This window comes from Apodemus sylvaticus, chromosome 12 (assembly GCF_947179515.1).
Source record: "Apodemus sylvaticus chromosome 12, mApoSyl1.1, whole genome shotgun sequence".
Classification (NCBI taxonomy): Eukaryota; Metazoa; Chordata; class Mammalia; order Rodentia; family Muridae; genus Apodemus; species Apodemus sylvaticus.
In genome coordinates, this window is record NC_067483.1 from 69,220,383 (window position 1) to 69,246,141 (window position 25,759).

Genomic DNA, 25,759 nt, shown 5'->3' on the forward strand with positions numbered 1-25,759 from the left:
TACCCTAGAGACCCCTAATATAGTCATGTAAGGATGGATATAAGGTAAATATCTTTATTCTAGGAAAATATATGAATTTATTCAAGGTAGAAGGGTCATGATGTCCTAACATATTCATCTAGTCTTATATATACACATACTTCTATATACCTATAACATACACTACACACATGTATGTATATGCAGACATATATATATACATATACATATATATACACACATATATAAACAAACTAAAAATATTAACAACTGGTAAATACAGGTAATGATGCATGAGTGTTTAACTTCTCCCTAAGTTTGGACCTTTCAGATTATCAGTTGAATAAAAACATGGTTTATGTCTGTCTGTGTCCAAATTGGACATGCATCTAAAACTAAAAATGTCAACAGAAGGCACAAGGTTAAGCACAGTAACTTGAATACAAAATTGAGAGTGAATGCCACTAGAATTGATATGGTGAACAGTGAAAGGTATTGGGGTAGTATGTATGTGTAACAGCATGAGGGAGAAAACCTATCTGTGTATAAACTTTGTAAAAACTATTTAATTCCTCAAATCATATGCATATATAAACCTCCACAGATACATGAAGATTTCAAAGAACTGACTTTGCTTGAGTTGAGTAAGTTTTATTTCATTCTGGTTTAATACCTTAATACTACAAATAAAATAAGTTTGGCTACCATGGAATGTTGAAAATCAGATTTACATACAGGTTTGAGTATGTCTGAAACACTTGGGAAATGTTTGAAGATTTTTGGATTCTGCTAATTTTGTTAGGTAGGCATCCTTAGTCCCAAAATCTAAAATCCAAACGTGCTAACCTCTAAAAATCCAAATCCTCTAAAAAAACTGAGCAGTAATTTAAAAGTTTAGGATTTTACAGCTCTTGGGTTTTGATTGTTACTTTTTAAAAACACAAATCTGCTCCTGGCAAGAATCTTCACTCAAAAACTCATTTAGTTTTTGTCACTTGGTTTTTTACGCTCTTACAAGTAGTTATAATCTGAAGGAGAAATAAAGCTCAGACTAAAGTTATAATTCTCTAGGTAGATAATGCATCTTACTAAATATTAGAACTGTCTGTTTAGACTTTGCAAAGGTAAATTATGATTATTAGCGAATATAATGCTTAGGTGAAAGACTGGTTGCCTGAAATGTGAGTGATACTGCCATATATTTAGCCTAAAAGATACCCCAAAAACCCCAACAAAACAAAGCAAAAAAACAAACAAACAAAAAACAAATCACCCTTAAATCTATGATCAGAAGTTAGTTATACATTTTTGCAATTTTTAAAGGACAAAAGAGCCAGTAATTAATAAAGACAAGTGTTCAGATTTATTTGGAAATTCACAGTTTCTAATGGTACTACAGCTCTGTAGTTACGGATTTAACCCTCTTCAGCACACAGTGACTTTCCACTTTCAGCTCTGCTTGCATCTGGACTTCTTGAGGGCCTGCTGTACCACCAGGCCATACTGCTCTGAATGGCTAACTGTGCAGACTGGAAGGGGGAAAATTCATTTCCTAAAACATACTGTTAACCTAAAGCAGCAACTTAAAACAAAAAGGCCTTAAATAAATCACATTACAAACAATACCAAAAAGGTATTAGACAAATTTAAAAACATTAACAAAAGTGCTCAATAAGTTATAACTTAAATTTTATAACACAAATGGTCAATTCTCTCTCAAAAACACGTATCACTTTCACTCATCCCTATACAATCACACATCAAAAAATCAATTTACTCAGACAGACACTGCCAATTACTAAAGGGGGAAAAACAACAAATGAAGACAGACACTGACACCACAACCATACACATCTGCACATTGTAGCCAACAAAAGCAAACATGAAGGAATCAGAATCCCAGACTTTACCAGGTAGACAGAGTCAGGCCTGACTCAGTGCTCACCGGCTGGTTCTGTGACTATGTACAAAGGCAGTGACTGGACCATGGAAAAACTGGTCTCGGTGGTGTAAAAAATTTGGAGGATTAGTGTTTACTGTGAACATTTAGAGCAATGTAAAGAAATCATCACAAATAGTTAAGTGTGTTTAAAGGTGAATTTATAATTTGTTTCAAAACCTGTCATTTCCAAGAAAATATTACCATTTTACTGAGTTAATAATAACTCAGGGGAAAAAAAAATAATGCAATCCAACTAATTTTAACGAGGCCAAGGGTGTTATCATCACCTTTTATCTGAAAGGCCTTTAGAAAACTTCAGCAAGTGTTTATTTCCAGTGAGACTACTGAGCGATTCTAAATTGGAAGTCTTTAGGATCTTTATGCAAATGACCCACATAGCTGAGCTTCAGGCAAGGACCACCTTTGTAGTGTTTGCAGCTTCAAAGACCTAATAAAGTTACAAAACAAATCAAACGACAGAAAAAGTTCTCCCTCCTCTTCCAGTGGCATTATAAATAGACAAAAGGCACATAAATATGGGAAGGTGCAAGAAACGGGAACCAAGCTGAAGGGAGAGGTTGAGGCTTTCATTCCTATCCACCCAAGGAACTGGGCTTCCAAATTACTTTTGTCCCAGTAATCATCTGTGAAAACACATCTTTATAAAATGTTTATCATCATCCTTATAGGAAGAGATCAGCCTTGTAAAACCGTAGTTCATCAGCCAAGATTGACACAATCCTGTCTACTTTTTAAAAGGCAAAATAAAAAGAAACCATAATTTCTGAATACTTTCCCCAATATTTTATCCCTCCCCCTGAACCCTTCAAATACCACAGGCTGTTCTTCAAAGAACAACAACAAAGTCCTCAGTATAAATATTCAGCTCCTTTTAGATATGTCCCGAGACTGCTGTAACCCCAAATGCTCCCACGGTGATCTCCTTGTTTCCTTTGATTATGTCATGCAGGCTCGGCAATGACCCCGACTTAGTCTGTATAAGAGCTTTTATTAACTTTCCTTGGTCTTGGACTTTAGATCGCCTTCGTTTTAAAGCTCTCTTCTCAGTTTTTGTCTTTTGGGTCTGTCCATTGCACAGACTTGTACAAGCTGAAATGCCACAAAAATAGGACTCTTCTGACTGTGATGAAGTTTCTGAGCTTCCCTCTGATGGAGGGCCCTTGTAGGAAGAGTGATAAACTTCTCCCATATTAGAAAAATCTCTCTGGTTCGTAAAAGGCTTTCTTCCTTTTATATCTCCATTTGCTATAGGTTGCAATGGATCTGCAGGCTTTATTGTCTCAATTTTTTCAGTTTTATACTTGCAACGTTTCTTCTACAACAGAAATAAAAGCACAGAAATTACTCCTCCTTATTAGATATGAGTTGTAAGAGGAAAGTAGCATTGCCTATGAGAAGTAACAAGTATTCTCTCTCTCTCATGCACACACACACACACACACACACACACACACACACTCTGCTGTGAATAAATAGTATCTCTGACATCCCCCTTTGTAAACTCAATGTTTCAATAGCTTACAGCAACTTGTGTATACAGAGTTAGGTAGAAACAGCTAATATCTGAATACCTCTATGTGTCAGAAGTTATACTGGTTACTTTCATATATGTTAACCCTGAGATGTTTGCCCTTGGCTCCTACATGAAAAAAAAAAAAAAAAAACTTTAGAGATTTGGCTCACTGCCTAAATTACAAAAGAGTAAATACTGAAGTTAGGATTAAAACCAATGCTGCTTTGCACTAATCTGAAATTCTACTACAGACAATTATTGTTAATCAAAATACATATTATATTTGAGAGGTTAAAAAAATCTCTCTTTATATCTGGGGGGGGCCTAGGAAGATACAAAGCAATGTCTACTATCTAATGGGGCATTCTAGTATAGCCTCTGGGTCTTCATTTTTTAAACGGAGATATTACCACTGCTAGGTTGTAGAGAGGATTATATAAACAGTACTTGTGCTGCTTTGCAGGCCTCATAAGTGTCTCTTTAATGAATTCTTAGTTTTACTTTGTAAACCTTTAAAAATAGGAATATACTTCTTGGCTCCTATTTCATTCAAAATAGACAATAGGTTGATGACCTCTCTAAACATTCATTTATACCTTATCACCACTGAAAATGAACATATAGGAACGGGGACTACAATTCAGTTAGCAAAGGGCTTGTACCGTAGGCATGAAGCCCAGGTTTGACCCTGAGTACTACATAAAACTGGGTGGGGTGTCTGCCTGCTCAAACAGTGCAATAGAGGCTCGAGGTCATTCTCAGGGTGCAACAAGAGTAGGCACCCTGGCACACATAAGACTTCATCCCAAACAAACAAAGACAAGGGGGCGGGGAGAAAAATCACCATTCTGGTTGGGTCTGATGGCTCCCATCTATTATCCTAGCCCTTGGAAGATTGAGGCAGGACTTCAGAGGGTTTGATGCCAGTCAGGGCTGCATACTGTAGTCCAGGCAAGCCTAAGCTACAGTGTGTGTGAGACTTTGTCTCAAAAACAACCGACCAAACAAAAAACAGCCAAACAACCCCCCCCCAAAAAAACAAAACAAAAAACCAAACCCAAAAACCTTAAAGCAGGGCCAACAAGATGGCTTAGCAGGAAATGACACTTGGTGTTAAGAATTCACAGGGTGGAGGAGTAACTCCTACAAGATACCCTTTTAGCACTGACACAATAAATGTAAAAACATCAACAACCACCCAAAACAACTAAAAAGAAAAAGAATAAACAAAATGCCAAAAAATACACATCAACATTTCAATATTTGTTTTTCATTTACTACCACACAGCTTGCAATAGACTTGAAAAGAAAAAGAATATTACCTTTTTCTCTGGAGAGAACTTGAGGGGTTCTACGATGTACAAATCATTCGGATCTACTATAAGTAAAGAAAAGGGGTGTAAAATAAAAGCAGATTATGCTATTACTAAACACATCCACAACAACATTAATGATTATTAGTGAAATGGATGACAGGTATCAGGATAACTATTATTTCTACATTGAAAATTAGTAAGCCAGAATAGTGTACTCTGAATTTGAATTTGGTCAAAGTTATTTGAAGATTGATCATCAACCCTGAAGGCAACCAACATTTAAATAAGTATATTTCCATTTTACATTTTGATTGAACAATTATCAATTGATACAGGAAGGGTCATTCTCTGGGACCAGATTTATTCCCCACCTGATGAGAAAAATGGCATACCTGGGCAAACCAACACTAAGCTTACAGGTAATCTAAAAGATGGATGGAGTCAGACAGGCACATTAATGATGTGTTGGAATCATAGATGTCAGAAGAACATAAAGTGAGATTTAGGAATGCTTTTTTTCTAATCTTTTATAATTCTGATTAAAACCATTAACTCTAAAATATAGAAATAGTTTGAACACAGTACATGTGACCACAAGCTCATGAAAAAAACATTCTGACATGATGAGGAAATCAAATCTATAGATTCACCTCTAAGTTTTTTTAAACTTACTGTTACTCAAAAACACATTCAGAGCCCCTACCTTTCCCTCCAACGACAAGCACAGATCTTGAGCTATTGAACTTCAGCCCTATGCAACTGGTTAAAACAACTTGTATTCTGACACAGACTAATTTATTATAAAGCTATACATACCAGAAACTTATTAATAACATGACTCCCATAAATTACAACTTGTATTATTCTAATCTCAAACATGGGCAATAAAGACACTATATTTAAGTGTGTTTAAATGTTAAAAAGCTGGAAAATATCTCAAGAAATACAAAGCAAGACTTTTAACAAAACACAAAGATCTCCTGGAAACAAAAAATGTGGTAAGTAAAATGCAAAACTCAATAGATAAACTTAAGGGTAGATTAGATATAGCTTTAGACTCTAGCTTAGGAAAAACCAAGGCACTGAAAAATATAAGAAAGCAAAAGCGGATTGGATTAATAGCAGATGCTACTCTACAGGGCTGAGCTTGGATTCCAGAATCCATGATAGGCAGCTCAGAGATCACAGCTCCAGGGATGAGCTGATTTCCAAAGGCACTTGCATCTACACTCACACAGTCACACACACAATTTTAAAAGGAAAAAACATAAACTTTACAAGAGGATGCATGAAGATGATTAATACATTTATGAACTTTGAGACTTAAGAGATGGAAGAATCAAGATAGGTAATATATCTAGGGGAAATTATCAGCTACAATTTTCCATTACTTATAAAATACCTATCTAAAGATCTAAAGAGCCCAACAAACCTAACACAGAATTAAAAAAAAAATGTAGTTCAAGGGGGTCAGTATGGTAGTGCACACCTCTAATCCCAGTAAAGGAAGGTGGATCTCTGAGTCATGAGACCAGTCTAGTTCCAGGACAGCAAGGGCCACAGAGGACAGCCAGGGCCAGAGAGAGATCCACAAAAAAAAAAAAAAAAAAAAAAAAGTAATTCAGAGGTTTAGAGATATAGTGGCAAATGAAAGATCTTAGAAAAAAAGATTTAAGACATACCAAAGAACTCACTCAGTAAATATGCAGACAAATTTGAAGATACAATAAATATAAAATATAACACTTTGAGTTAGAATTAAGCAGAAAAACTACAATAGAAGTAAAACAACATAAAAGTGAATATAATAAGAAAAACATGTAAATTAAATAGGATAAGCAAAGACTTTAATAGGATAATTGTACTGGTTCTGAAAGGGGCAAAACTGCTTCTTTAGATTAGTAAATTGTACCTTTCTTAAGTGACCAACAAAGACCAATAACTGTTTAACTCCCAACCTAAGTGTTATAATAGGGAAATGAATATCCCCGCCATCCAAACAAAAAGTCTCGAACAAGACAATGAAGGAGAAAGGAGGAGAGCACAGCAGACTGCTGCTTCACCAAATGCTCACTCTGAGAAAGTTCAGATGACGGGCTGAGTGTATGTTAATACACTCTAGCAGTTAAGGGAAAATGGGTAATTTTTGGAAATGCAATTGAACATGAAAACTTCATTCCTACAACTTACACTAAAGACCTATGTAGTTTACTAACTCAAGAGAGCCCATGAGCCATAACTATGGCATTATCTCAAAAGGACGAAACATAAACTTAAGAGGAGAATATGACAAGAAAAAACAAAAACAAAAAAACCAGAAGTGACATCTGAAACAGTAAGATGTAAATTTCCTCTTAAAAGTTCTGCTTTTTGAGGGGAAAATATCAAATATAATTCTTATCTTGCTTATGTATTCTTCAAAAGAGAATACTTTCATAAATAAGCAAAATAGAAGAAATGCTGTTGTCCAAAGATCTGCCTTGCAAAAAAATAATAGTAATTCAAAAAGAAGAAATAAAAAGAAACCTTTTTCTTATCCTTAAGTGGTTAACAGATAGCTATATTTAAATTAATATACACATGATTTTGTATGTATGTATAAGCTATATATGTATATGCATTAACAGAATAAATGATAGCAATATTACATGACATGGGAGACAGGATTTAGTATTAATTACTCTGTTGCTATAACCAAACCTGTGAAAAAGTATGGCTTTATTTAAAAGTGGAGGTAGGTTCGTTGTAAATGTATATGGTGAACAAGCAATCATTAGATTAACTCTATAAAGAATTATGTTGGATATGCTAACAAAAAAATCAGATAAAATAATTATAATCAAAAAGAGTAAAAATAAGTAATATAGGGGACAAAACAGAAACACAAATTAACAAATGGAAAATAATAATGATAATATTCTAACTATGTCAAAACAATTTTTAAAATCAGTAGTCTAAACAAACTAATTTAAGGGGTCTACCAGTCAATCAGATAATGAGATCTAACTATATATCACCTAAAAAATTTCATTTAAATGCAAAAGAAAGAGCTACACTCATTCGAGACAGAGGAAACTTTAGACATGGAACAAAATTGCATAATGACTATTGGACAAGAAAACATAATGATCACAAATTCATACACATTTAACATATTTAATAGGTCGTTAATAGTATGTAGAGATATGGTCAAGGGTTCTGTTTTACAAGGATGCTTGGACTACTCTCAAGGAGAAATAGATAATCTAGTCAATAAATTGTGCAGAGATAAATGGACCCCTTATATACAAAAATTAACTCCAAATACAGTACAGAACTAAACCTATAAAACTAGGAGAAAAAAAAACCATAAGTATCAGGACTCTGGACTTCACAAAGACTGCCTAGACAGGACATAGAAAGTACAGACAAGAAAACAAAATGGAGAGTGAAACCGCTACGTGCACAAAGGAAGATCTTCTTTCCTTCATGCATTACATTTACTTTTAAATGCTAATGTAAACATATGTATTTATATGTATGTGTGTTCACCCACATGTATACAAACACACACACACACACTCTGAATTAGAGAAATGCAAATCAAAGTCACAGTAGGCTATCCCACAGACATTAGAATAGCTATCATTACAAGGAAAAGCAAAAACTAACATACATGCGGATATGGAAACAACGGAACACTGTTGCTAGGCTTGTAAAGCAGTACAGTAAAATGGAAAATATGGAGATTACTCAAAGAGAAAAACCATGACTGTCACATGACCTAGCTATAAAATATGGAGAATACTCAAAGAGAAAAAACCAAGACTGTCACATGACCTAGCTATCCCATTTTCGGCTATATATGCAGAAGGACTGAGAGGGGACACTACTTAAATCTCATCAAAAGACGAACAGAAGGCTGATGAGATGGCTCACTGGGAAAAGGCACCTGATACCTTTTTTAAAATTTTAAGTTACTGCTTAAAAAAAGAAAATCTGACATGGTTCCTTCCTTCTAAGTTAAGAACTGAAAATACTAACAAAGTGGAAAAATTGAAGGCAGACCAAGAAAACTGCTCCAAGAAGAGCTTTAATTTTAAAAGAAAGGAAGAAAAGAAGGAAGGAAAGAAGGGAGGGAGAAAGGAAGGAAGAGGAGGAGAGAGGGAAGAGAAGGATGGATGGATGATGGATGGATGGATGGATGATGGATGGATGACAGAATCAGGACTGAAGTCAATTTCTTCCTACCTACTGTCCCCACCTATTGTCCTCAGCTTTCTTTAAAAGCAAGGTTAAGTCAAGATCACATTATTGTCTAAACAGAAGCAATTCTATTATGGGGGGGGGGGGAAAGCCTATTCTATTTGTCTTTAAAGAGTTAGAGGAAAAATAATAAAATATGTTAGTTCACTTAATTCAAAATAAGAGTAGAACTGAGATTGAAAACAAAAGCAATCTCAACATTATCTCACAACTATATGAATATACCTTAAAGAAGAAATGTATATACACCAAAAAGAATGACTATAAGACCCAAATTACTAAAATGTTTCCTAGGATGTGGAACATCTGACAAAGCTGGGGGGAAGCACCTAAAGTTGATGGAGGTCATTTACAGAAAGCCGTGCATTGTATTCACAAAGGCTGCCATACATGCTAAGACCCAGCACGACCACTTCCATTCCTGTTGGGAGATGCATGCATATCTTAAAGACATGTAAAGACTCTCTGAGTTTAATAAAGGCACATGGAGTGAAAAGCTTACACTCGTGACACTCAGGAAAGACTATCTGAAGGACATAATAACAGAAACATTTGTCTTAATTTCTAAAATCCTAAAAATAAGGGAAAACAGTTAGTTATGTAGGAAGCACCCTTAAATGAAATATATAATTATTTTACTATTGCTATAAGAATACATTTTTAAGTTTCTTAATAAGCACTAATTACAAAGGAAATAAAGTAGGAAAATAGTCACTCAGCATACATATTTTTATCCAAATGTTAACATGTCTTGAATGGAACCCAATTATAAACTCTGGGGCTATGAAAGTGCCTCGAAAATCCTAAACTAGAGATAAAAAAGGGTCCTACCTGCACAAGAAGAGGAGGCAGAAAAGCACAGGATGCTATGAGAGCACATTGAGCATTCAGGTTTTCCAAAGCTGTTGAACTTTCTCAAACATCCCTTTCTAAAAAGAAATACTTCTAAACAGGAGCATGTGCAAGCAAAACTACTCACTGCTAATTAACACTAAGTCCCCCTCCCCACCCTTTGGGCTTTCAAAGGAACAAAGAGTTTTAAAGCATGAAAATGATAAAGTGGCTTTGACTAGCACAAACACAAAGAGAACTGATTCGTTTTTTGGTTGCAGATGAAAACACAGCATGTACATTATACTTATTCCAGAAGCCAGTTTATACACATAGATCATATCCATAACAATCTACCTTCTTTGCCAGTAAACTGCAGAGATTTGGATCTGATGAGGGGAAATGATGTTCTTCTTTTCAAATTCATGTCATCATAGGAAGAGAAACACCTAAATATATTAAGAAAACAACATTACACACATTAAGCGTGTATATAAGATCTACCTTACTGTGTAGCCTATTTAAATGGAGGATTTGAGACCTGTATAATATACAGAACAAGCCTAAATTAGCACAATACTGCTAATATAAAACAAATCTTCTCCAAAGATCTTATCTTACAATGTTACTTCTCTTTCACCTTTGAATGCCACATTTGAACATCTTTCTCAACCAAAGTAAATTCAAAGGCTTGATGAATTTATCATTAGTTTCTCTTGATTACTCAGTTAGCACTATCTCCATATATAGTTACCATCTTGCTACAAGGATGTTTTTTGGTTGGTTGGTTGGTTGGTTGGTTGGTTGGTTGGTTTGGGTTTTTTTTTTTTTTTTTTTTTTTTTGGTTTTTTTCGAGATAGGGTTTCTCTGTGTAGCCCTGGCTGTCCTGGAACTCTCTCTGTAGACTAGGCTGGCCTCAAACTCAGAAATCTGCCTGCCTCTGCCTCCCAAGTGCTGGGATTATAGGCATGCGCCACCACCTCCTGGCTGCAAAGATGTTTTTAATATTTTGGTTTCATGTCCTTTTATCTGCTCAACATTTCTTTGAGGAAAACAAAACAAAATAAAACAAAACAGTGGTGAAAAAAAGAAAATTGTAAAATATAATGTTAACCTTACCTTTTAGGGCTTGGATACTGATTACTTTTAGGAAGTTTTGAAATGTAATCTCCATCAAATTGAGAAGTATTTCGACAACGTTGCATACAGAGCATCAGTCCCAAGACAACACATAAAACCAAAGACATGACAAGGTAACTCTGACGATCTGAAACCTGAAAAGATAAACCTAATTATAAACTATTTTAAAGAATAGACAGTGGAAGCTAAAATTCAAACAAGTAATTTTAAACAGTCAAGGTGCTCTGAACCATAAACACTGAGCATGCTGCTTGAACAAACTGTAGACATTTGCTCTTTCTTTTCTCTCCCCATCGAATTCTTTCTTGAAATATAATAAAAGCAGTACAGCAAGCACATATGCCTCAGACTTAAGCTTACCACTTAACATTCTTTTGATCTCTAGTCTGTTTTTCCATCTGCACTCTCTCCCTTAGGAATAGTATGCTAACACATAGCCTTTCCCACTATATACAATTCAACTTCTTAGTTATCAAACCTTAGATTCAACCTTAATTTTTATTTTATTTATCCTCACATACCCAATATTTCATTAAGGCTTATTTTTATTTTCTACCTCTTTAAATATATACTTAATTCAATTACCATCCTATTATTTTCTACTTCTAAAATCATAGTTAACTTCACCCAAGTTACTAAAATTGCCTTGTCCTTAAACAGATAATTCTCAGCAGGGTAGCAAATTAGGAGTTTCTCAACATGTTAAACATTATTGAAATGACCCAGATAATTTCTTTGATTAGTAATTTCCAATGATTTGCAATGTTCAGAATAAAAATCAAACTAAATTGCTTTTTCCAAAAGACCTGACAGAATTAACATAATACCTGCCTTATAGAAAGACCAAATCATGAAGGCCATGCTTTATAAAACTCTCAACAACACAGTTCCCAAACAATAAAATAATATATTTCGGTGTTACGAGAAAGTTCTACATAAGTCTCAGTTTTGTTTGGTTTAAGCTTTGAACTATCACATTCATATTTACAAGCTTGCCCTTCTGACAGTCTTCCTAGGAGCACTGTCTTACAAGGTAATTGAAAAATTACCTCTCGTTTTAATTCTGCTACAGTTGCTGATAAGTTTGAAACAAGCTGTGTCACATTGGCCAGTTGTGCCTGGAGCAAGTGGATGGCTTCAGTTTGTCGCTGATCCTATAACAAAAGATCATTTTTCTTTATATTTCATCTGTACATTAACTAAATTATAAATTTAAGTAAAATGTGTAATTTGGAAAAACCACTAAGTTCTTTCAAAATGTATTTTTGCAAAGATCTTAATAGAGAAACATGAACTTTGACTAAAAGTTTAAAAAAAAAAAAAAAGAAAAAGAAAATACATGAGAGTCTGGGATTGCTCAATCTCTCCCCTCAAAAGGAACTGTTCTGTCACTTCCCACCAGGATGTAGAATAGCATGTTAACAGAAGCTAATAATCTGCTTTTCAACTTAGTATTGAACTAGTGTATCATTAGATACATACATGCTACACTGACCAAGAGTTTTTAAAGCAAAGCAGCCAGTAGAAAGACGTGCCAAAATTTTTTTGAAGTTAGTTTCTGGATATAAGATATTTTAATATAAAAAAAAATCTTTCCTTTCATAGCAAAATACAATGGAATACAGGAAGTTATACCTATGTCATCTAATTGATGACTACTACCAATGAAGAAAAGGCCACCAAAGCTACCTTCATTTGGGTATTAGGCAAATGGTACTAAAATTTGAGTCTATTAAAAAAAGGAAGTAAAAAAAAGTCAGGAAGATGTCCAAGAACTTGAAAACTCTAATTTAAGACTTGATAGAAACTACATAAACTTTTATTATTCTAAGCTCAAAAAAAGTATCAAGTCTCAATTGTGTGTGAAGGAAGAAGGGTATATAAAACTAACAATGTGGTTTATTACTGAAAACCTTTGGTTCTTTCTAATATAGTTTACCTTTTAAAAATACTAAGTTAATACTTTATTAAATCACTTCTTTTGAAAGCCAACTCACATACTACACTAATTTGCCTGTGATAGTTACAAACAAGCTTAAACTGGTTGATACAATTGATTGATACTTTTAATCAATACATTTATTTTTGTTGAGATTACAAGAACATGAGGTTAAGAGCACTGACTGCTCTTCCAGAGGTCCTGAGTTCAATTCCCAGCAACCACATGGTGGCTCACAACCATCTGTAATGAAATCGGATGCCCTCTTCTGGTGTGTCTAAAGACAGCTACAGTGTACTTACATATAATAAACAAATCTTTTAAAAAAGACTATAAGACCATGAAAAGTATTTATATAAGTCTTTGAGAGATAAACTACAGATACTATATATAAAGCATAGAGAAAATAAAGGAGATATCAGATTAAATCTCAAAATATTTCTTGATTGTAACAGCACACACACACCATATTTAAAAGTATAATACTGGAATTTTTTCATTAAGACAGAGGAGTAAACTTATTACTGGTCATACTGTTATCATTATCTACATCTGGACAAGCAATAAATAAATAGAGAAAGATGGAAGGATCAAAAAGAAATAAAGCCATTCTTTTCTATAATCAACAAGAGTACTACAGAGAAAAACCACAAAACATTTTGCAGTTTTATCAAGTTGTAGAAAGGTTGTATACACATAATGCAATATTCAATGTTCAAATATTTTTCTAGATGACACCAATAGCTAGATAACTTCCAAAGCATGACATCATATCCAAGTTCCATCATTTGTTATCATGAAAAAATGTGAATAAGCATTACTTTTCCTACTTACATTTTACAAAAACAATAAATATTTACATCTAGAGTAACATGTAAGTCAGATGAGCCATTACTCAGAATAGTATTAAATTACTCTAAAAGGTAAAACAGACTTTTCCTATAACCCAGCAATTTCACTGTTGGGTGTGTTAAGGAGATAAAACAATGTCCAGTATTTATGGCAGAATTAGTCACAATAGATAAATTATGTCCTCATTCCTATATCTTTCAGTGAAGGAATGGACAAGAACCAAAAAACAGTGGTATATTTACATAATGGATACTATTCCACCATTAAAAAAAAAAAGAATAAAATATTGTTGCTTGTAACAATGTGGACCAATATGAAGACCATTACGTCAAGTGAAATGAACCACATACAGAAAGACACAGACCATATATTCTCACCCATTTGCAAAAAACTATCATCCTGAGTGAAATAACCCAGACTCAAAAGGACATGCACCGTATATATTCACTGATAAGTGGATATTAGCAAAAAAGTACAGAATACTTAGGATACAACTCACAGACTATAAGAAGTGTAACAAGTAGAAAGGCCCAAGAAAGGATGCTTCAATTCCACTAGAAGGAGGAAGAAAATAATCATAGGAGGCAAAAGGAGGAAGGTACCTGGGTAGAAGAGGACGGGGAAGGGAAAAGGGGAATAGGATCAGGTATGAGGAGAAGAGCAGAAGAAAAGCTCAGAGGGATAGGAGAATGAATAAAAATATGCAGCCTAGGAGGTGGGAGACTGGGGAACCATCTAGAAAGTCCCAGAGACTGGGAGGTGAGAGACTCTCAGAACTCAATAGGGGTGGCCTTAGTGAAAATGACCAACAATGGGGAAAGGGAACTCAAAGAGTCCACCTCCAGTAGATAGACAGGGCCTCACATGGCGGGATGGGATTACTAAATCAAAATTTGTGACCCAGAAATGTTTCTATCTAAAAGAATTGCAGGGACAAAAATGGAGAAGAGACATAAGACAGGAGGCTAGCATGGCTGACCTCTGAGAGAATCTACCAGCAGCTGACTGTGATAGATGCAGATACTTATACCAACCATTGAACTGAAGTCAGGGACTACTATGATTGAATAATGGTAAGGATTATTTAAGAAGCTGAAGAGGCCAATCTCATAGGAAGACCTGAAAACTCAACTAACCCAGACCCCAGGGAGCTACCAAAGAATGAGCCACCAACCAGGCAGCTTACGTGGGATGGTCCAAGGCCCCAGACACATACATAGCAGAGGACTGCCTGGTCTGGCTTCAGTGGGAGAAGATGCACCTAATCCACAAAAGGGGTAAGGGGGGAGGCCTGATGGAGGGGGCACCCTCTCGGAGGGAATGGGTAGCAGGAGTGGAATGAGGAATTGTGGGAGGAACAGGAGGCTCCAGAGCAAAGACTGGAATGTAAATAATTTTTTTTAACAATCCAGTAACATCAAATTTTATACAAAAAAATTGTCTAAATGGAGGTCCTATAAGGGAAGGAGGCTGACAGAGGCATTAATTATGTTGGAGTAGGAAGATATAGGTCAGCCAGAGAAGTGACACCAGAAAAATGAGAAGCTAGTTATGTTGTCAAAACACTAGGAAATGTATGGGCTAGCACTCTACAAACCTGATGAGAAAACTAGATAAAATTTCCAATAATTATAGAAAATAGCAACTGCAGACATACTTCTCTAACTAGAGAGAGAAGAAATAATTGTACTCCACAAAATAATACATGTGTACTCATATGCATAAAATACTTATATAATTACCATAAAGTAAATACTAAACATTCACATAAAACAAACCACCAGTATATTTTAAATGTATGAAATGGGCATACATGACATTGGAGAAGCTAATTTCAGTCACAGTACTGCCTAAAAATTGTAAAATATCCTTAAAATTACACTATCTAATAAGTGTCATTAAAAAGAAGTTTGTTGTAGTCTTCATTGATTAACAAAATTGGAAATAAGAAAAGTAAAATAGTATTGGTTTTTATTATCATCTAAAAAATGTATGATATACTTGAAATCAGACTATACTAACAATGGCTGAAATGACTTATTATCCTATTACACACTGTAGATGCGCATTAATTATAATACACTCTATAAAAATGGTTATCATGTTGCAGTGTGTTAAGTACATATACAGCAAAGAAGAAACCAACCTGCTCTTCTGCTATCCGTGAAGTATTCTGAAGTTTAACTATTGTCTTATTGAAAGCCTTTTGCATTTCTTCCATTTGTTTTCGGTACCTACAAAGTAAGAATTGCTTTAAATCCTCTTTCTTATTTATTAAGTACAGGAAAATAATTCTGATTTTGATATTGGAGAGTCTGTTTTTTCTTAAAATGTCCTACTCAGGACTGTGCAATACAGTAACACATATAAAAGGTAAACCGAATAGATCCTGGACATCAAGAGTAATGAAGCTGGACATGCTAGCAAAGGCCTACACTGCCAGTTAAGATGCTGACAAGGAGATCAAATTAAGCACAAGAGCTTGCGACTAATCATGACATGGTAAGAACACAAAAATTATAAAGGAGAAAACAAGACACAGAAAATGCATTAGCCCAATAATGCTTGTATGTCACTATAAGTATGGACAAAAACAGAAAAGAACAATTCTGGGAAGCTTTGAATATCATTTAAGTGGTTTCCTCCTTTTCCAGTTACAATATCTTACAATATCTTTGCAGATCACACTCAGCTGCTAAACTTATGGTGTAAAATGGCTGTACTTACCTTTGACTAAGCTCCTCCAGATAGCGACCACTGAGAGACATGTTAACTTCTAAGGCTTTAATACGATTATTGAGTCTCATAAATACTGACTCCTTCTGATTTGATCCATGCACAAGATTTCCATTACCATATCCCAGATCTGTAGAATTTTGTAACTCAGCATAGAAATCTGTAGCGGTCCTCTGTAAGCCTCTTAAAAGGGCATCTTCTGGAGACTGTTCATCTTCTTTCACTTCAGACAATGAAGGATCCATAACTGGAGTCACTGCATGCTTTAGTGTATCAGCTATACTAGGTTTGGTTTCCACACCCTCACTCTCTGGCACAGTGGCTGTGTTTATAGGTGGTGGTACTATTGTTTCAGGGTACTTGGTAACAACTTCTGTGGAGAATATGTCTTCTTTCACAGTACTGTCCATTACCTCATTAACTTTACTTGTTTCATAAATAACAGAGAGCTTCTCAACAGAACTAAAGCTCTCAGGCTTTTTTTCCATTTCATCATCAAACTCAACAGAACTCTCTTGGGGCATCACTTGTGATGGTATATGTCCACCCTCAGATTTAACAGACTCAGATCCTTCTACTTTAGACAGTGAATTGATTTCTGGAGTAACATCTAAAGGAAGAGACTGAGGAAGAGTTTGAGGGTAGCTTGGTTCAAGTTCAATTGTATCCACTGTGTGATTCATCAAATGACCCTGGTGCACACTACTTAAATCATCCAGAACAACATTTTCAGCTTCTCTTTCCACGTTCTCTTTATCCACATCTCCACTGGGAGGCTGCAGTACTGAAACCTCTATTGATTCTACAGGAAGTAGTAATGATGGCTGAGGTGACACAAAATCTTTTCCTTTACTCACAGTCCTGCTGCGTTGTCGATAGAGAGCAATTCTAACTGAGCACCATTTATATATGTACTCCGAAAAACTAGAAATACAACAAATTGAAGTCAGTTCACTACAAAGTATTTGTGTCTCAGACTCAAACCAGGATGACGATTCATCCTCCTGTTCACCGCTGCCCAAAAGGGTCACTGTAGATGGACTCGCTTCCTCTTCTTCCTCCTGAACTAGCTGCACAATTGGACTCTCTTTTGGAGGATCTGAGATTGATGGTTCTGTATCATGTGTATGTACTTCCTTGATTACATATCTAGAAATACATATACATAATTACATATCACTTAAGGAAGAAATCTAAATGTTAAAATAAGCTTAAGGAAAATGTATTAGGAACAACATAAAGATTGGGGTTATGGAAGAAATGCTGAGTACAAAAATGTACACAAATATGTTTGACAGTTTTCCCTATAGAACATTTTTCCATTTTATATAGAGTACTTAAGTCAGAAATGACAGCACAAAGTCCATATACCAAATAACCAACCAGATAGCTCAAACCACTGTACTCTACATCAAATTTGTGACTACCTCTCTCCCCTGTATGTACATTGTACCTTTGTTTCCATAATATTTACTAACTCATTGTAAGTCTTACCACTACTCTTTCAGATTAGAAATTAAAGATAACCAAGGGCTAGAACTAGAACCCAGGATTCCTAGTATCATCTACAGAAGGCAGCTAAAGTTCTAAAGACTATTTCTGTAGAAGCTGTGAGGAATTTCTACACAGCAGATTATCTACTTTTAAGGAAATACAATCTATATCATCTGAGCTAGTTTTCTTACTAAAAGACAAATGCTTAACCACTTTAATAAAAAGTGCTGAAGCGGGAAGTGGGGGGCCAGAAAAGGGTAAATCATTTGAAATGTAAATAAAAAATATATCGAATAAAAAAAAAAAAAAGAAAGATTCAAAAAAAAGTGCTGCCAGGTGGTGGTGGCGCACACCTGTAATCCCAGCACTCTGGGAGGCAGAGGCAGGCGGATTTCTGAGTTCGAGGCCAGCCTGGTCTACAGAGTGAGTTCCAGGACAGCCAGGGCTATACAGAGAAACCCTGTCTTGAAAAAAACCAAAAAAAAAAAAAAAAAAAAAAGTGCTGAAGCATCATAAATCTGTCTCACCACTGGATCTAGAGAAGGTCTGTGAGGTAGGGCCTAGAGAGGGGTAGTGTAGTAGAAACCAGGTTATAAATTATGATGCTTGTGGTTCTGTCTGTGATAAAGACAATTTCTGAACACAACTTTAAAGGACAAAGAAAAACCTTTATGAAAAACTCAGGTAATATGAAGACCAAAATTGAATTGTCTTTATATGCAAAATTTCCTACTTAAAAATTACTACCAGAAAATGTTTCCAAGTAGAGACATCTGCCACAATGACAAAAGCAAAGTCAAAGAGCATCTAAGCAGATTTTCATTTTTGCTGAAAACAAAATAAAAAAAAAAACAATTAAGTCATGTTTCTCTTAACAGAAAGCTATCTATAACCAGAGATCCATTTAGAACCTAATTGTCTTTCTTCCATATTCAAGTGGCATGTCAACTAATAGTTACAGGACAAACTGTGACAGTAAATAGGAGCAATGTCTGAAGAAAGGAAGGAGGAAATAAAAATCTGGTAAATACAAAGTTATATACTATATTGTAGTTAAAATACACTTAGGAAAAGAAAGTAACAGCTCTCTATAAATTTAGTAGTAATTTTGAATATGGAGACCTGCATTTTGGTTATCTTACCAAATGACTGCTATATAATCATTTTATAAAGTAAATAAATGAAGAAACTTTAAGTGAAAATTGTTCAATGATTTTGCCAATGTGGTGGCATGTGCCTGTAAGTCCAGTACTTGGGAGAAAGACACAGGAAGATCACAAGTTCAGGGCCAGGCTAGTATAAAAGGAAATTCTGACTCAAAGAAGTCCTCTTTCAAAATATTCACATTTGCATGTATGCATGTCTATGTGTGTATAAATAAAATTAGCTTGCTTAGTTTGCTTTAAAAAAAATCTGTTAACTGAAGAAGCAGCCTACTTATAAAATCAAAAATAGCAATTATACATCCAGATAATTAAAATACTAAGAATGTCTTTATCACGAATACATATTTTAAGTCCTTTTAAGAATCAGTAACATATGCTATATTTCTCACTCCAACCACCCAATAAATATTATCTTCATAGTCACTTTCAGAATATAAATATCTCACTCTACTTTTGAAAACACAAAATTACTTTTTGATTAGTATGCTAATTGGGAATTACAGTTTAAAGCATACATACTGCAATTCTGATTTCCTACTATTGTAAAATAGTTCAAATTCAAATATCCTTTCAGAGTTCCTCAGAGACAAAAAAGATTTAAAAATTTTACACAATAACCATAACCCATCAGCCAAATCACTGAGTTTATCGTCTTTTATAGATAACATATGTCTATGATGTAAATGCCTTTGGTAAGAAAACACCCACAGAATGAAGATATTTTATGCTATTTTACCTATATACAGTAAACCACTGACCAATGTGTGGCAATACAAAAAAAAAAAAAATCTATACAAATCAGTTTAAAAAGGGAATAAGTTAGCTTGTTGTGTGACAAACATGACTCAAGATCCACTGCACTAGGTATCTTGGGTACCCTCTATGGCTTTCTAGGGATGTTATATATACATACACAATGCTTTCAAACCTAAATTCAGTAAGAAGCCTTTGAAACCTGTCCTCAAGCCTAGAGTAATCACCCTCAGTAAGGAAATATTTTTCTTTAGAAAAGATTCAATGTGTGAAAGTGATGTATAATACTAAAACAATGGATTGTGGTCTGGAATAGTGTGTTTTTAATATACATATACACAAAAGAAAAGAAGCAACTGGAAAGTGTCCAGAGTAGCTGTAGGAATGTCTGTCCTATGTGGGCTCTCTTACAGATGACTATATACAGGTGATGAGCTCTTTCTCTTTCTGATAAACTCCGCTGTTTTAATAGAAATCTATTGTCGCAGCATCACTTACTCAGGTGATGGAACAGGAGTTGGAACACGAGTTGATTCAGGCATTTTAGGTTCAGTTGTGGCAGTGGCATTCTCAGATATACTTTTATTTCCTATTTTAAGAAAGATGCCCACATTGAGTTCAATGTTTAAAAACTGTACCATAAAATATTTTACTGTAACAAAGAGCTTTAGTCTCTCAGGGCAGAGGAAAAGGTCAAATACATTTGCTAATGAGGAGTTTTTTTCTTTTAAATCTCTTAGAAAGACATGACTGCACACGATCACAATTATAAAGAATGAACATTATTCCTTATTGGATGATATAAATTTTACATAATATTACATGATTAATATGCTTCTAGTCCAAAGTTATTGGAAAATGAGGAAGGAAAATGACTAACTTTGAAGCTTACACTTGGTTTAGTGGTTTTCAAAAACTAAAAGGCATCATTTGTTACTCTTCACTAATTGATATTTGCCATTCTCTAAAGAAAATAAAAATGGCCTAATATATTGATATATTTGCTACAAAAGAGGAAAGCTAACATAAAGTACCACTAGGACTTCAAATTCTCAATAAAGAGACGAGGGCATAGAATCATTACTGTGATGGCTAGAAGAATCAAATAGCAATTCAATTGAACAGGGTGGGAGCACCAGATACTAACAAGGCTAAGATAGGAGCACTGTTAAGTTCAAGGCCAGCCTGGCAACTTCATGAGACCTAGATTGAAAATAAAGGATCACTTGTATAGCACATATGATATTCTGGGTTAATCAATTCTACCAGGGTAGGAGAAGCATCTGGAAGGGCAGAGATCAATTCATGAAATTTATGTATATGAAGGTCTTTCATTTAAAAAAAAAGTGTGAAATTCAATAAACAATAGCTAATACAAGATTACTAAGTTCTATTCAATGGTCTCTTCATTTCTAAATGAAAATTCTATTTTGTTAGTTTATTACTTCTTTTTTCTAACTTAAAGGATCCATGAAGTAGCAGCTATTTTAAAAACCCATAAAATGATTAGGTACCTTCTGTCAAGTCTTCAGTTTTTGCTCCCAGAATATTAGCAGCAATATTCACCATATTTAGAATGGCATCTAAAACAAAATTCAATCAGAAAACAATACCAATATACCTAAAGAGTCTCATTAAAATCTTAAGATAACTTTTAAAAGGCCTATAAAGGTCATTTAATCATTTTCTTTTGACTAGATATTTTTTATTTTCTATCAAAATCTAATATAGGGTATAGATTTTAGCCAGAGTAAGTTGAAACTCTAAGGTTTGGAGGGAATTTTGAATAGTTTTTTTTTTTTAAAATAAAACTTCCTCCTACCTTTTACTAAATACTGTCTTTAAGACATTATAAAATTCAATTATAGTTCAACATATAGCCTGGACTGGAATATGGAGGACATGAGATAATCAAAATTCATATTTCAAACGTTTAAGAAGGTTCTATAGTTTAAAACAAAAAAATTAACTTATATAGACAAAGCAATTTTCTAAATGAGTGGTTATAGATAAAAATAAAATGGGGAGATTAGTATCCAAAGAAAAATAGAAAAATTCTATTAATTTTATAATACTATATTGTCATATAATATCTATCAGTCACATAAATTGGTAATATACATAATTAAATTTCCCTGTTGATGTTTAAAACTAATTAGGTAAACAGTATATTGTGGGTTATGTAACCCCTAATATCTTTTTGTGGGTAAGAGCTTTTTTAAAAGTCAAAGTCAGAACTGAGATATTTGCAACTTGGTTGTTTATTTGTTTGTTTTTTGCACAGTGGAGACATTTAGCTAACAAATAAAGGTACAAGCCTCTATTTCTATATAAAGACATCTATGAATGCCTAAGAATCAAAGAATGGCAGAAATCCATGAGAAACTGGTAATGGGAGTTGAGGGGGGTCTTCTAGGAATGTATTATAATTTCAGAGAATTTCCTCAGTCTACCTTGACCTGTCATCTGACATCAATTTCCATTATCACACACCTGTATTAAAGCACTAAGAATGGGCAGAGGCTATTCTGTAAGTCTCCCAAGTTACCCATCTTAGTCTCCAGATAAAAGTGTCTCATAGACTTTTGTATGATACTTTCAATAAAAAACAAAGATGTGAAATGCAAAGCTCTAAGGGAAAGCACATCGAGAAGGCTGAGACACTCAGCATGGTCATACAGACCCAGTTCTGAAAACCTGAGTGTAGGTAGGGAAAATTCACTGTTTTAATGAGGATTCCAAGTATAGTAATCTTGAAATGCACTTAACTGTGGTTTTATCAGAATATGACAATTTCAGTATTTTGTTTAGAGTCATCAGAATAACACAAAAGCTGCCAATGGCAATTGCCCCTAGATGTGACAATCTGATGAACAGAGAAGTACAACCCTGGATTTTTACTCAGGCTGAGATGTTTCACCTGAGGTAATGACAGGAACACAAACCTCCACGTGAGGAAACTGCTTCTTTCTAAGCCTACTCTGAAAGCCAATAATACCATCCTATTGGACATGAGCTTCTGCTTACACCACCACTCAAATAAAGTTCAGGCAAAGCTGCCTGCTTTACAAAAGTAAAAAAAAATTTATCTATACTTTATATTCTCTTGTATTCAAAGTAAACTTGTACTTTAGATTTCCAATTTAAGTCATCATTATTCAATTAACCAAAACCTATGTAAATCTGTATAAAGAACTAGTCTTTTATGTTATTTGGAACTCACTTTTATTACTAGCTCCACAGTAAGAAGACATAATCTATATCTTAAAAATTCATTTGTCATCATTTTAGGTGATGGCTTAGTAAGAAAACCAAATTTGGAAGATTTCTATTTTCTCAGTTCATCTAATGAAAAGAAACAATTTCCTTAAGTTCATGGAACATTTTTTCTTTTTGGTCTTTTGAGACAAAGCAACTTTATGAACAGTTTATTCTGACTGTTCTATATTCACAGCCGAATGTGGAGCAGCCTAGCATCACAGCCACGAAAATCCCTTTAGAATGGGTAAAGTAGTAATGTCAAACAGAACTCCATACTGGATTAAATATTCCCTCATTTCTCTGAGTAGAGAACATTACTAATCTCACATTATACCTTGGAATGAAAGACTCCTAGGACCAAATGTCTTTACATATGGTTGAGTCTTTCAGTACACCAATGGCACTTTGGCTACAGAAAACAAGAGTTGTCTAGGATGCAGAGATGCAGGAGTTTTTGTCTATGTTTCAATATACCAAGATAAACCAACCAAAATACCACTCCTTCTATGTGCTCTCAATTCCTTTGGATAATCATTTCTACTTTCTATCTGTAGGACCACATACTACATATATATTATTTTTCTAAAAATATGTTGATTTAAAAACTGCATTTTTGCCTTAAACATGCATCTAAGAGAAAAGACAAACTTGTAAAAATATCAAAGTAGACAGCAATCTGAAAAATCCACAAGACAAAATCCAAATGAAGCAGAAATGGTAGGGAGAATTCCTACTGACAAAAAAGATTTCCATGTTTTAGTTCAAGAATGTAAGCAGGAGTCAAAAGACTGAACAAGCATTCACACATGCTGCTGTAAGACAGCTATATCTATCTCCTTTGGTAATAAGTTACACAGGGATAAGCATGTCTGGATGTAGAGTATGTATGTATGTATGTGTGTATGTATATATTCTGGTGACGTATACTTCCTGTGAATACTAACTATAGGTTAAGCTATAAATTCTAAAAAAAAAAAAAAAAACTACTCTAAAAAGGTACAAAACTAACGCTTGACATGAAAGCCAAAATATTCCAAAAATATACTTTTTGGCCACTAACAGTTCCACAAGTAGAAAATTTTAAATATTACCTCATATGATAGATCATAAGTCAAAAATCAGGCACACTAAAAATATTGTATATAATTATCTTCAAGCATGCACAGTCAATAAATAAAAAGTAAAATTAAAAAAATGCCTCAAACTATGTATATAAATTATGAAACAGAATTTCACGTCTAAACTTAAATCTCATCCTCAAGATGCCTCATTATGCATATGTAAATATTCTGAAATACAAACTGTCAAATATTTCTGGCTCCAAGAATATCAATTAAGAGACACTGAACATGCTCCCAATAGAAAAAGGGAAAAGAAGTTTTTTATTAAGATTAAAATTACAAAATTCTGTTTGGTAGAGACTATGCACACTAATTTAAAAAGGAGGAAGTCTGTGTTGGTAAATACCTCTAATCACAACACTTCGGAAGTAGAGGCAAGAAGATGACAAGTCCGAAGCTACCTGACCTACACAGATGTTTCAAACATCTAAAAAGCAGGAGCAGAACAGTGCAGCAAAAGAGTACTTGCCTAGCATGTAAAAAGCCCTAGATCTGTTTTCCAGTACCAAAATGCTGGGTTCCAATCTCAAACTCATTTTGAACTGCCAAACTTGGACATTCTATGGTCAAATATTGGTTATTTAGACTATTTCTATACATGTATGCATTCCTTACACTATTAGTTATCCTATCTAAGACAATGTAGCTAAGCCAGGTTCAAAAGCAAACACTAATTTTTTAGAAGACTAACTATATAGGTCGGACCAGTAAACTTCATGACAGACAGCAAAGTAATGCTTTCTTCTCACCACCTCTTGTTTGGAAACCTTAAGAGGTACCAATAAATAAGTAAATAAACGGAAAAATATGTATCATAAAAAACATCATTTCAAAAGCTATTTTCCATACTATAGAGCAAGTAACATCTCCCTGTCCATATCATTTCACCATGCAAATTCTTTCAATATGCAGAACACTCAAAGGTAAATGGACAGCCCATCAAAACCCATTAAAGAAAAAAAAGAAGAAAAGTGTTAGTAAGAAACACATTTCTCAAGAAACAAGGAGAAAGACAAAAAATATTTGGGCCAAAGTAATCCTCTGTATATATTATATAACACTATATGGACAGAGAAAAGTCTACAAGTAGGGAAATGTCCTACACTGACATATAGTTATGTTTTTATGACATCTACAAACTAATCCCATAGGAAGAAAAAGTAAAATGCAGAATATTAATAGGATTTTCCCTTATCTAAATCTATGGTAAGAAACTACCTCTCTTTTGTGTCCTCTCCTTTCTGGTAACCATTAGAAGCTAAAGATATTTAGTCTGGATCTAATTCCATGTATAAAAAGAAAAGAAAAGAAAAAGGTACTTCCTTAGAACTAGCTCAGCATCATTAAGAATGATCATTATATAACATATAAAAATATATACTTAAGGAAATAAAAGCAAAATCCAGATATATAACATACAATCTCATTTTTTCATCACAGCAGTATTTTT

The 25,759-nt window shown here is 34.3% G+C and overlaps 1 protein-coding gene across 7 annotated transcripts in view; it reads right to left on the minus strand.

Moving 5' to 3' along the window:
- Positions 1-1,319: 1,319 nt before the first annotated feature.
- Positions 1,320-25,759, minus strand: part of Suco (SUN domain containing ossification factor) — a 59,009-nt gene continuing 34,569 nt past the window's right edge. For 4 of the 7 annotated variants that reach the window (XM_052199869.1, XM_052199866.1, XM_052199868.1 and 1 more), the window contains 9 exons: positions 21,442-21,510; positions 20,426-20,516; positions 16,506-17,663; positions 15,925-16,012; positions 12,037-12,141; positions 10,967-11,121; positions 10,205-10,296; positions 4,778-4,833; positions 1,320-3,257 (listed from right to left, as the gene is read on the minus strand). In XM_052199869.1, coding sequence (XP_052055829.1) covers positions 2,814-3,257; positions 4,778-4,833; positions 10,205-10,296; positions 10,967-11,121; positions 12,037-12,141; positions 15,925-16,012; positions 16,506-17,663; positions 20,426-20,516; positions 21,442-21,510 — 2,258 coding nt within the window. In that variant the 3' untranslated portion in view covers positions 1,320-2,813. Of the gene's footprint in view, positions 3,258-3,500; positions 3,582-4,777; positions 4,834-10,204; positions 10,297-10,966; positions 11,122-12,036; positions 12,142-15,924; positions 16,013-16,505; positions 17,664-20,425; positions 20,517-21,441; positions 21,511-25,759 lie in introns of those variants that run through there. The other 3 variants (XM_052199867.1, XM_052199865.1, XM_052199870.1) reach the window with 2 other exon arrangements.